The sequence below is a fragment of the Odontomachus brunneus genome, unplaced genomic scaffold (genome assembly GCF_010583005.1).
Source record: "Odontomachus brunneus isolate Ranch 3 - 2012 unplaced genomic scaffold, Obru_v1 Obru_scaffold_080, whole genome shotgun sequence".
In the NCBI taxonomy this organism is placed as follows: Eukaryota; Metazoa; Arthropoda; class Insecta; order Hymenoptera; family Formicidae; genus Odontomachus; species Odontomachus brunneus.
The window spans coordinates 905,990-918,560 of record NW_022639530.1 but is presented as its reverse complement, the minus strand read 5'-3'; the positions used below and the strand labels follow the sequence as shown (position 1 = coordinate 918,560).

Genomic DNA, 12,571 nt, shown 5'->3' with positions numbered 1-12,571 from the left:
GTATTTTAATTTGTTTTTAAGTAAAAAAGATAAGAAAGAACATATAGCTCCCTTATAAATATAAGCACATATAAATCTCATCACGTAATAAACTTTCTATATAAATCAGAACGTTCGTTTATTATTCATTATAGAAAAAAGATCAAGAGATTAACGAGATCGCAAAATTTATTTTTTATATGTATCGCTGTTAGTAATTTAACTATTTCATAATTGCCAAAGCTAAAAAAGAATAAATAATATGCGAACCACAATATCCTTGTAATCATAAAAAATTGTAATATATTTGCAAAAAATAATAATATATGTTTTTTTACCATTTTCTGTTGGAACAAATATTTCTAAGATCCAGGATTGGATAATAACTAGTTAAAAAGTTAAATGTTAAGTTAAAAAGTTAAATGGCTTTAACTTAACTTAGTTATATTTTACACTCTTAACTTTTAACTTAACTTAGTTACATTTTATCGGTAATTATTAACTTTTAATTCAATTATCTTGAAGTTAATCATGCCATAAAGGACGTCGAAAGGCTGTTCAGTGCAGGACAGCTCATTTTTGACACACGTATGGTTATATATAAATGCCTATACAGTTAAAAAAGTAATCTGTGTACTGTAGATAAAGGTTCGGTTAGACCTAAAATAGCAACTTTCTAATGGCGCTAGGAAAAAAACTATCCATTTTCTCATACTTTTTGTTGAAGATTTTTTATCAGCTCATAAGCTACAAAATATCATAGTTTCAGTTAATTCGACTAAAACCACTTTTTCATATGATTAGTGCGGGGTCCTTTCGAAAGAATTTTATTACTTAAATTTAATAAGTATCTGTAAATAAAACATGTTTCCAAATAAGATGTATATCTGTTTTTTCCGCTTTTGTAAAACTGAAACGATGAAGTCATGAAATGAAACATAGAATGAAGTCATGAAATTTAACTTTTAACTTTTTAATTACTTTTTTTTATTAACTTAACTTTTAATTCAATTAATTTCATTACGAGTTAACTTAATCTTAACTAAGTTAAATTTTCAAAGCCATTAACTTTAACTTAACTTAGTTAAAAAAAAAGTTAACTTACCCAACCCTGCTAAGATCTAGTACGGTTACTTTCAACAGATATTATTTTATTATCATCTATTATATTTGACTGTTTCTTTTTGACACCTTCAATTTGTTGCCCATTGATCACAGCTACTACTTTGTCATTGTCCAGAATCGTAATATGATTACCTTCCACACAATAGACTTGTACGTTTCCTTTAGTAATCTGAAAATTCATTAGTGAATTAAAATCTTTCTATAGCTTATGTTATACAGTTTACTTCTTAAGACAGTCATGTCAAGTACCTTATGCAGACCATAATCTTCATCAGGTATACGCAACGATTGCATGGTTGGTTTTAGAAGTATTATGGGGGATGCAATTTTGGGTATTTGTGTCACGTCATATTCGTGAAGAGCATGAATATGATTATACATTGTTACACACAAAGCTTTTGAACAATCAGTTGAAAATTTTACATATGTCGAAGGAAGATAATTTATAAACATATTCAACTTATCGTTCCAATTAGTATATTTATTTAATTCCAACAGAAGCTGCAAGGTCATTAATTTATTTAACTTTGGCCAAAGAAAATCACGTTTAAAATTAACGTTTAAAATTAACACTGGTAGGAATAAATACCTTTCCACTGATAGCAGGATTTAACACATCCATTATACCTAAGAGAACATTACTCTGAAGTTCATCAATCGTAGTGTAAGGTATATGTTGATTTGTCAATGCCTTCATCTGCTCAGGTGCGCCATCGATAAGCACTAATCGGCCTTGGAAGTTCATTTCTTCCAATCTTTTTGCTAACTCAATGGCAATTAAAGTTCCATATGAATAAGCGACTATTACAAAATTCTTTTTCGACTTCATTTTTCCCAACACATGCTGAAAGCATAGAAAAGACGATGAAATATAAAGAAACAAATTTAAATAAATATTTTATTTAATATCATGTGTTTCGGTGTGATTACTATTTGCCATGCTATACATCAATCAAACATGCTTTCTGTAGTCATTCTGCAGATCGAGCGTTACTACAAATTTTCAACAAGACATCCATTTCTACGTAGTTATATGTCATGACTGTTGATGTCCTGTTACACAGGACTATAAAAAATAAAAATAATTAACAAAGATTTTAAGGCTATTGAGGAGCGAACACGGATATAGTAAATATCACGGATGTGTTATTTTAATATTACAAACATGTAATATTAAAGTTCATTGTAGGAGGATAAAATTGTCCAGCATGTAAGACATATGTCCGAAATCTTCCTTCGACAATCGTGCGCAGCGAATCAACTTTTCACATTTAGACCGATCCTGTATCCTTGTATTTTAACGCGAATTTTTTATTCTCAAACCCGATACTCTTGAGTAATTGATTCCTTTTTATTAATTATTTTAAATGTTGCGAGAAATCCTGGCTGAGGTTAGGCATATTGATATAACTTAATATCTCATCTATTAAAAGTTTTGTATGTTTCAACACATGATTATTGTTTTTAAGCTATTTAATCACAATGTGCATGTTCTATGTAGAATATAAAGAAATACTTAATTTTGAACTTTTCTTGCACATTATAAAAACATTTAAAAAAACATTAACAAAAACTTCACGTGTTATTTTATATATATTATTTTAAAAGTCATATTCGATTTCAATAAGTCTAAATATATAAAAAATAGTGGTTTTCATTTTCGGTAAAAAAACTTTTTTATTTTTTGTGGTTCTGTTTTATTCCAAAAAGTGACGACGATATATCCAAGCAGCTATGGCATTTTGATAGGTTAACGTTTCGTTCAATCAATAAGGAGGGATATTCGTTCACCCAAGCAAAAATGTATCTAGTAGAGCAGATTTCAAGACTTAGATAGTAATGACTAGATAAGTTTTCTAGCCAGTCACTAACTCGTGACTGGGTAAATATTCCTACTCAGTCTTTTGAATGTCAGGACTATCTAGTAACTATACCAATTACATAGATAGTGGCTAGATGAAAAAGATTACACAGTAACGAGATAGAAAATCATCGGTAAATCCTAAATAGAAATTGGATATCAGAATTATCTAGTAACTGTATCCATTATAATTACAAGTTTTTTTTGTATTTATTTATTAGATAATTTTTCTAGTACAGCCACTAAGAGAAGTGAGCGTTCCTAGCTAGTAGTGATGTAAGACCCAACTTTTCTGTGTCATTATTAGACAATCACTAGATTCAATGTTTGCTCGGGCATATCTTAGGAGCAATTAACAAAAGAATAATATAATTCAATATATATATATATATATATATATATATATATATATATATAAGTCAACTATTTTACATTAAAACATGATACCACTTAAAATAAAGACGCTGACTTGAGCTGTACTATAGCGGGAAATAAACTATCAATTAAACTGAATTGTATTATTCTTTGTCGATTACGCGTAACATATAAATCCTCTTTATTGTCAACATGTCATACCTGCTTGGAAATATCATCGTCACTTTCGAATAATTAACAGTCACAACATATGAATGCGTAGAAACGAATGCGCTGGTGAAAGAAATGTGTACTAATTCCTGAATATATAGAACCAAGCATATGAATTTTCACATTTATTTACGAAACGATTTTAAAAAATTTCTTCGCTCTTCGGCATGTAGTGACGTCCAATGTGGGAGAATTTATTTTTAAGTAATTCTTATAAAAGATAGTTTACTTAATTGAATGTCAGATGCATCTTGAGATATATAAAAAAGAACTATTCAAACCAACTTTTTGCAACTAAATATATTACATGTAATTCTAATAAGATAAAATAAATAAAATAAATTTGATAAAAAATAAAATAAAGAGAAAAATTATAATTAAATAATAAACAAAATTATAAACATTATAAATAAAATAATTAAATTAAATAAAATTAAAATAAATTATAAACAAAATAATATACCATACTTTTAAAAGACAATCAGCAATTTCGGCTATTGTGTGACAATTGTTGCCAATATTATAAGTTCCATATTGTAAGCACGTTGCCGGTGCTTCTATTTTTGGCGCCAACATGTTGAAAATATTTCCGCAACCTTCGATTCCCGGCAAAAGGAATATCTCGTTTTTCGCTGCATCGCCTTTTGTTGGAAGATTTATACAAACGTCGGGTATTAAGTTATCATTGCCTATCACCCGGACCAATAATTTTAGACCAGTCAAATCGTTAGGATCCCTAAATTTATCGGAACGTAGTTTTTCATTCCGTGATTCTTGGTCAAACATTTCAGCAAGTTTAGTGAAATTGAGGTTACGAATATCGTGGGCGGTGAGAAAAACCGCATATTCTCGTTCTAAAGTCTGCTTGATTTCAACTGCCATCATTGAGTCCATCCCAATTTCAGACAAGCGTGCATGACTCGATACAGCATTCAAGTCTTTCAAACCTATATCATAGACATCCAAAATTTTCGTTCGTTTTACACTAATTATTTTTAATAGAATAAATTAGATGTTATATTTTAACAAAGCTCATAGATGCAACAAACAAACATATGTAAGTATTATTCATACATTGTAACGCAATATAGTTAATTTAGCTGTTTATCCAGTTTATCCAATTTTGATTGAATTTTCACTTACCCATAATATTGGCAACAGTATCGACAATATTGATCGTACTAACAGCATCCAAACGCTTCTCAGCCACAACCATACTCGCCACTATAGGTTGCTCTTGTAACAGAAATTCCTCGAGTTTTTCGATACAGGAACTTATTTTCTGCTGTAGTGTACCGCCGATGATCATTTCTTTGTCATTGTCCTGCATGTCGGCTACAATGCCGACATCGCCAATCGCACCCCATTGAATCGCCAGTCCATGCAAACCTTCCTGTGATCTCTTTTCGCAAATTTGTTCCATGATAGAATTTGCCATTCCGTAATTGCTTTGCCCGGCATTGCCTCTACCGCACGATACAGAAGAGAAGACGACAAAATGTCGGAGTTGAGAACATATTTTTCTGGACAATTGGTCCAAGTTCTTCGTGGCCCAAGCTTTGGCTTTAAATGGCTCCTGAAATGTTTCTATCGTATGATTCTGACAAATTTTATCATTCAGTACTACAGCAAGATTGAATATGGCATCTATCGGTGCCAGTTTCTCTGCTGTTTTCAACATATTTTCGCAATCTTTGACATCTGATGCATCAATGTTCGCCGCGATAAATACTTTCACTCCGTAAGTTTTCCATTGTTCAGTCTTCATACGCTGATAGCCATTCTGTATTCCAGCGCGTGAAATAAGCACGAGGTTCTTGGCACCCCGAATGATTAACCAATCAGCTAACTCCAAACCGAAACCACCCAATCCTCCTAAAATAATATATGTCCTGTTGGGTAAGCAATAGTAACGTGGTAGAGCAAGAATAGGTGCGTCTGTAAATTTCTCATCTTCCTGTACCTTTACAATTATCTGAAAATGTAAAATGAAACCAATACTACAACATATGACTATACTATGCTTAGACTGTAACTTCTTTTTTCCATTTGGTATATGTCGATGACAAATGAAACCGATAATAGCATCTGTCAACCATCTTACCTTCCCAATATGCTTTCCCGCAGCCATGTATCTGAATGCAGACTCTACTTCATCCCTTTGGAAAACTTTTCTAGTAATTGGCTTAATGGCTCCACTATCGAGACCGTCAGCTAGTATTCCATGTAAATAATGTCTGTCTTCTTGGGATATGTAGAATACTCTGTCTAACATAACACTGTAAAATCTTATCCCTTTCGAGAAGATTGACATATCCAAAGTATTGTTAGTCAACATATCAAATTTTCCGATTTCTAAGAAACGCCCGCCTCTTGCGAGGCAACGCACAGACGCCTGAAGTTTATCCTCGGCTAACGAATTCAATACGACGTCAACTCCACGACTATTAGTCTTTTGGTATATCATCTGCTCAAAGCTGGTGTCGCGTGAATTTCCAATATGGTCTTCCGAAATGGACGGAAAAGTATCTCTTATAAACTTCCGTTTTTCTAAAGTGCCAACAGTGACAAATATTTCGCAACCTGCGTGAAGCGCGATATTGATGGCTGCTTGGCCGACAGCGCCAGTACCTGAGTGAATAAGTATCTTCTCGCCTTTCTTTAACTGCTCACTAAGGTGCAATCCGTAATAACATGTGCTGTAAACACAGGGAATGGTCGCGGCATCCTCCAGAGTCCATTTGTCCGGAATTTCCCAGGATAAATATTTATCGACCACTTGTTTATTTGATATGCACCTAAATAAAAAGATTACATCGTTATTATGCTATAACTTTTTCCGTCCAAACTAACACGACTTATCAGTCACGTACTTATTTTCGGACAGTCCCATTACTCTGCGTCCATTCTCATCGATACCAACATACTCCAAACCTAACATGCAATCCTCTAATCGCCCACGTGACATAAAGCTGTCCATATTAATTTTACCGATTGCTGTCATTACGTCTTTGAAATTAAGGGACGCGTAAATTATATTAACGAGTCTTCTGTGCTGAAAATCTGGGGTAATCGAACCTTGAATCCAGCGAAACGAATTCAAATCACCGCGAACCTAAAAACATTACAATTTCTGTGTAATTATATATTATGAATTATATATTATGAATTATATATTATAAATTTTAGGCAATTTGTTAAAGATTATCAGGATTATCTTAGGGTTATCTTTTATCGAGGGAGGCAACGAAGAATATATTCGACAGGCATTCATACCATTTGATTGGCGAAGGCATGATATACGAGTTTAGGTTTTAAAGGTGCTAACAAAAGATGCCTGTACGATCCCCAAACTTTTCCGGGGCGTAAAACGTTTATAATAAGATCCATCTGAAGTTGCTCCACGTATAAAGGATCGTGCAGTGAGAATCTCGGTGCGTTTTCGTCCTGAATGAACACTCCTCTAATTAATTCGCCGCCTGGTTCTCTTCTCAAACAATTCACAAGACCCAATAAACCGCACTCGGTATCTCTCTCTCCGACTATAATTATTCTCGTAGTGTGAGTCAATTTGTTCTCTGCGCTGAGAGTTGCTTTAAGTTTCTCCAGCCAAGAGAATTCGTGATTGTTTGCTGATATAACTTCCGTTTTACTCGTCGACTGAACTCTCTTCTTCAAGAGCGTAATATGCTCGTCTCCTGAGTGTTTCTCAAGTACTACCGCTAGATTGTACCTTTCAGCAGTCGCAATGTCCTCCTTCGTAAGTGATTGTCCCCGTGACAATAAAAACCCGCCGGATTTTAATGCCTGCAAGATTTCTGTCAAGGTTTCGTCCTTGCGACTTGTTAATAAATTATAACCTGTGATTAATATCGCATTGTCATCCTTGGATAACTTTTTTGTTTGTGATACTGTAATTTCTGGAGGAAGTGTAACGCGATCGAGACAATTGGTTCTCGTCACCAGACTGATATTAAATTGAATGAGCGGTAAATTGTTCAAGATTTTAACAAAAAGTGGGGACACTAATTGCTTTGTTGTTATATCGTCACCGTGTTCGATTAACTCAATGATGTTCACTTTTGTTATTTGGTAATATTCCAGAACAAGATGTGTTGATAGGATTATACCGTCCTCAAAAGAAACCTCGGCTCCGTCACGATGAGCTACGAATTTGTACTGTTCGAGAACAGGATGTCCGGTTGGTTTCCGACGAGATATAGGAGTGGCCGTGATACCGCTGATCTCCATACCACCAGATGTTATTGTATTGAACTCTTTATATACACGTACAGCTAGCTCTGCGTGTAGATAGCGTGAAGATTTAAAAACATGATACTCAACTCTTATAATTTTAGCATTTCATCCGAACGAAATTTCAATGTACGCAGAGAAAACGATTTGGTTGAATCAAATAAACACTTCTTTGGAATAGTCCAAATAAATTTATTGATTGATCAAACAAAATTTTGCTTGACGCAACAAAAATATTTATTTGCGGCTTAATTCCAAAGAAATATTTTTCTTGTGTTAAATAATTTGTTTGGACTATTTCAAAGGAACGTTTATTTGATTCAACAAATCGTTCTCTCTGTGTAACAGGGGATTCACATATTACAAAGGTATATTAAAAATTAGATATTTAAAGAAGTTCATAGCCGAAGTTACATCTAAAAAAATCTTAATGGATATCTCTTTAAAACTTACGTTTATCTTCAGTCGTTATATTTTGTATGTGCTGTATGTGTAACTTCGGGTCAATTAGCAACTTTTTTATGCCAGTCGGAACGTAAAGACTTCTCGTGTCTGTACCCAGAATATGCATTTGTAACATATTATCCATGAAAGCCACCCAGTTATTCCACCAAGCTATGTGCCCCCGCCTGCCAGTAGTGGATGAGCTTCTTAATCCTCGAAAGAGGCCTGAGTACTGATATCCGCGTAATTTCAATTCTTTATAAATATCTTTTGTTTTCATTACTTCCTCGTCATTATCGTTTTCTTGTAAGTAATCGATTGATACCCTTTCCTTGGCCGGATCTGAAGATACACGCACTCTGCCAGTAACGACAACAGTACTTCCTTCTATTATTTCAAACATTCCGCTCGCTGCAATACGCATATACATGATAAAGATTACAAATTTCCATCGCGTAAAATCCTAATGCAGAAATTATTAAACAAACATAATTTACCTCTCTGCACTATTAACGTTAACTCTACACTGCTTTGGCTCAGAATGTGAGTCGCCCGAAGAAATTTAACATCTTCAAATACTATAGGGATATTATATTGTAATTGTCCCTTTAACATACTAATTGTTTCCCAAATTAAAAAAATATATCCCGTAGCTGGCAACAAATTTCTTCCATCGATTACATGACCGCTCATATATTCATAATCCTCGTCGCTCAATAAAATATTAATTGTTCTCTCTCCGGAAGTGATTCGTTTTTGGATAGAATATAACGCTACGTGCCAGTTTTCAGAATATTTCCACCTGAAATACAGTGATATAAAAAACATATCAACATATTTCGACACGAAATCACGAGTTGTTGTACATTGACTCGCTCTATATTTTATGACCTAGAAGCTTAACAGGTTATATAATCGACTTACTTGATCGATGGAGAAATCATCGGCGTACCACGACTAACTGGAAATTCTACAGTCGGATATAGGTTGGCTAATTGCGGCTGCAAGCCATAATTGTACATTTTACCGAGTCCTTGCAAAAATACTTTGATGTTATCTTCATGATCACGTTGAGCCAATGTAATAACTGTAGTATCGAATATTTCGTTCAAAACACCCTGTAGAATTCCATCCGGCGCAACTTCCACAATCACCACATCTTCTGGAACCATTTTTGCGACATCTTCGAAAAAAGCAGGTCTCATTAAATTATTCGTAAAGTATTCTGCGTAAGATAATTCTGTGTCGTGAAACAATTTGTGCCATATTTGATAATGCATCATCTTTTGCGGTATTGTTTGATATAGGTAAGCCAAAATCTTGGCTGTTGCGATAACAACATAAGAACTATGGAGAGGAATATTGCTGCAGACAACCTCCTTTGTAAAAACCTTGCTGGCCTGTAAAATAAATATACAGTGCTATTTATTTAATATATTATACCTAAGAAACACATTGTGTTCAGACAAAAATAGAGGAACCTGTAATTTTGTAGTAAATGCTTTCACTGATTCCGTTGGCCCGCTGATGGAACAAGCATTCGGATTATAGCTGCAGATTACTTCGATATCTGCTGGACATATGGCCTTTACGCTTTTATAATCAAGATCAATATTCGCCATGGCGCATTCAACTACATTTATTTCACTTAACGCCAGTCCTATATAATAAGTGGATAAAATCACTTGTTCGACCGTGAAGTCACCTGCCACGTATCCACAACAGAGTTCACCGATTGAATAACCGATAACATAATCTGGCGCGATATTTACAGACATTAAGAGATCTATCAATCCAAGCTAGAAAAAAAATATTAAACCATTATTTTTTGTGAACTCATGTAAAACTTGCAGAAAAGTAATCGCCATTTTTTTAATTTATTATGTTATATGTTCAATAAAGAATGAGATGCCACCAAGGTTTTTCTATATCTCATTACATACTTTATTTATTTTGTACTATAAAAACTGACTCAATTTAATAAATGTATCATTCATGAATTCTTTTTAGTTACATTTTGGTTTATGTTTAAATGTGGTTTGAAATTCTTAAAATACATGAGTTTTAAAATGATACGCAAGGTAGTACCTTTTCACGATATTGATCTGTAATATGTGCGGAATAGTTATTGGAGAAAATTATTTGTTACCTGCATCACGGTGATGCCTACGATCGAGTTCAATATATCGTCAAACGTAGTTTTCTGTTTACTCGTTAAAATTTCGATAATATGTATTCCACGTGCTTTTAAAATTTCATCACATTTTTCTACAGTCTTAGAAAATGCAGGAAACCGCAGTAATGCTTCTCCTACCACAAAAATTTTATTTTAATCATGAATAATAAAAACAACTTATCAATAATGTCACTTTGCCAAATATATAAAAGAAAGGAAAAATACCCATGCCCAGCCATTGGGAGCCAATACCGGAAAATACAAAACAAATCGGTTTTTTTGTTCCCGTATAATACTCTATTTCATTTATTATATTGCCGGATGGTTGAGCTTCGACAATCGTATATCCTCTGTATGGATGGTTTAGCATCTCATCAGCATAGATATTGTGCAAAAGCCGAACATACTCAACATCTATCGGTTGATGTTCAATCTAAAATGGAAGTATTTCGCGTGAACACAAGTCACTGTCTTTGTCTGATACAATATTTACCTACCTCGTGTAAAAATGACTCCACTGCTTGTTCAGTACGACCAGACAGAACGATGAGTCTTGGTAGATTGTCCTTTGGTAACCCATTGTTGATCTTTTGTTTTATATTGGGTGCTAACAGAAGATGAGCATTAGCTCCGCCAAAGCCGAAGGAATTTATACCCACAAAAGTAGGCTCCCATAATGTTGGGACAGTAACTACGCGTATAGTCCCTTTCTTGAAAGCTTCAATATCAGTTCGTTCTTTCGTGAAATTTATGTTTGGTGGAATTACGCCGGTTTCCATAGCTATGATCACCTTATCAAATACAATTATTTAGAAAAAAATCTTGCTTCCGTTATTGCTTAACTAAAAAATGCTAACTCAAAGACTTAAAAGCTATTTGAATGATGTAAACAAAATTATTATTATAGTTATGGAGTTTAAATAGAAAAAATATAGTTATAGTTATGTACTTCAAATTGACAAAAAAACAGAATTAACAACGTTTACTGATAACTATTATTATAATACTTAACTATTAGTAACTGTTACTACCTTAGCAATTTGACATAGACCAGCAGAAGGTTCAGAATGACCTAAGTTGGACTTGATAGAACCAATTAATAGAGGATTACGTCTATTTTTGCAGAAAATCTTCTCTATTGCATTAACTTCTTCTGGATCACCAACTTTCGTGCCAGTTCCATGAGCTTCTAAGTAAGTAATGCAAGACGGCGATACGTCGCATTCCTCGTAAAACTCTTGCATCAAACGTCTTTGCATTTCGCTCGACGGGAAGGTAATACCTTGTTCCTTAAATCCGTCGCAATTCGTTTTGGCATGAACTAAAGTCGCATAAATTCTTTTAGCGTTTTTTGCTTTTTGGAGATACACAACCGAAATTGCTTCACTGCGCATGTAACCATTCGCACAGACGTCAAAAGGTTTGCAGAAACCGTCGAGCGATAAAACACCTGAAATCGAAATGTTTAATTCTAAATATAAAAAAGTTACAGAAACTCTAAACATAGATCAATCTTACCTAAGGCATTTTTATTTGTTCATAACATTCAAAAAAGTGACCTAAATTCAACCTCTCTTTCCTTAATTAGTATAGGAAACATCGAGAAATATAAATCTGTTAATGTTTTTACGATTCATTGAAGTTAAAAAAAGTTATAATCCAAAAACAAAATACACGTTTATAAGAACGGTAGCGTTTGAAAAGTTGATCTGAATAAATTTTATCTATATTTAGTGTTCTAGAGTTAAGTGTTTTATGTTTTATGTTTTATGTCTTAAAATCGAATTAAAGTGCTAAAATGTAAAATACCAAGTCGCGAAAACTGCAAAGATATGAAAGGATTCAAACAAATATTTGAGCCAGCAACAATCATAGCATCACACTCTCCTGATCGGATACTTCTGTAAGCAATCTCTATATCGTAGAGAGTTGAACTGCAGGCGGTGTCTATCACGCAGGATGGTCCTGTTATACCTAACCAGTGAGAAATCCGATTTGCTAGCATGAATTTGCTACATCCCAATACTCCGAGACCAGCGAACTATGATAATAAATACGAGAAAGAAATTATATGATCTATATTCATAAGTATATGATATTATATATATATATATATATATATATATATATATATATATATATATATA

General features: G+C 33.5%; 1 protein-coding gene across 2 annotated transcripts in view; it reads right to left on the bottom strand.

The window, feature by feature from the left end:
* Positions 1–256: 256 nt before the first annotated feature.
* Positions 257–12,571, bottom strand: part of LOC116847571 (fatty acid synthase-like) — a 14,184-nt gene continuing 1,869 nt past the window's right edge. Inside the window, exons 3-19 of one of the 2 annotated variants that reach the window (XM_032822681.1) lie at positions 12,234–12,465; positions 11,456–11,874; positions 10,922–11,215; positions 10,650–10,857; positions 10,398–10,558; positions 9,730–10,047; positions 9,173–9,648; positions 8,746–9,050; positions 8,258–8,659; positions 6,827–7,851; positions 6,424–6,665; positions 5,655–6,348; positions 4,694–5,525; positions 4,019–4,497; positions 1,694–1,948; positions 1,354–1,605; positions 257–1,273 (exon numbers count right to left, since the gene is read on the bottom strand). In XM_032822681.1, the coding sequence (XP_032678572.1) occupies positions 1,094–1,273; positions 1,354–1,605; positions 1,694–1,948; positions 4,019–4,497; positions 4,694–5,525; positions 5,655–6,348; positions 6,424–6,665; positions 6,827–7,851; positions 8,258–8,659; positions 8,746–9,050; positions 9,173–9,648; positions 9,730–10,047; positions 10,398–10,558; positions 10,650–10,857; positions 10,922–11,215; positions 11,456–11,874; positions 12,234–12,465 (6,774 nt within the window). In that variant the 3' untranslated portion in view covers positions 257–1,093. Of the gene's footprint in view, positions 1,274–1,353; positions 1,606–1,693; positions 1,949–4,018; positions 4,498–4,693; positions 5,526–5,654; positions 6,349–6,423; positions 6,666–6,826; positions 7,852–8,257; positions 8,660–8,745; positions 9,051–9,172; positions 9,649–9,729; positions 10,048–10,397; positions 10,559–10,649; positions 10,858–10,921; positions 11,216–11,455; positions 11,875–11,942; positions 12,162–12,233; positions 12,466–12,571 lie in introns of those variants that run through there. The other variant, XM_032822682.1, reaches the window with a different exon arrangement.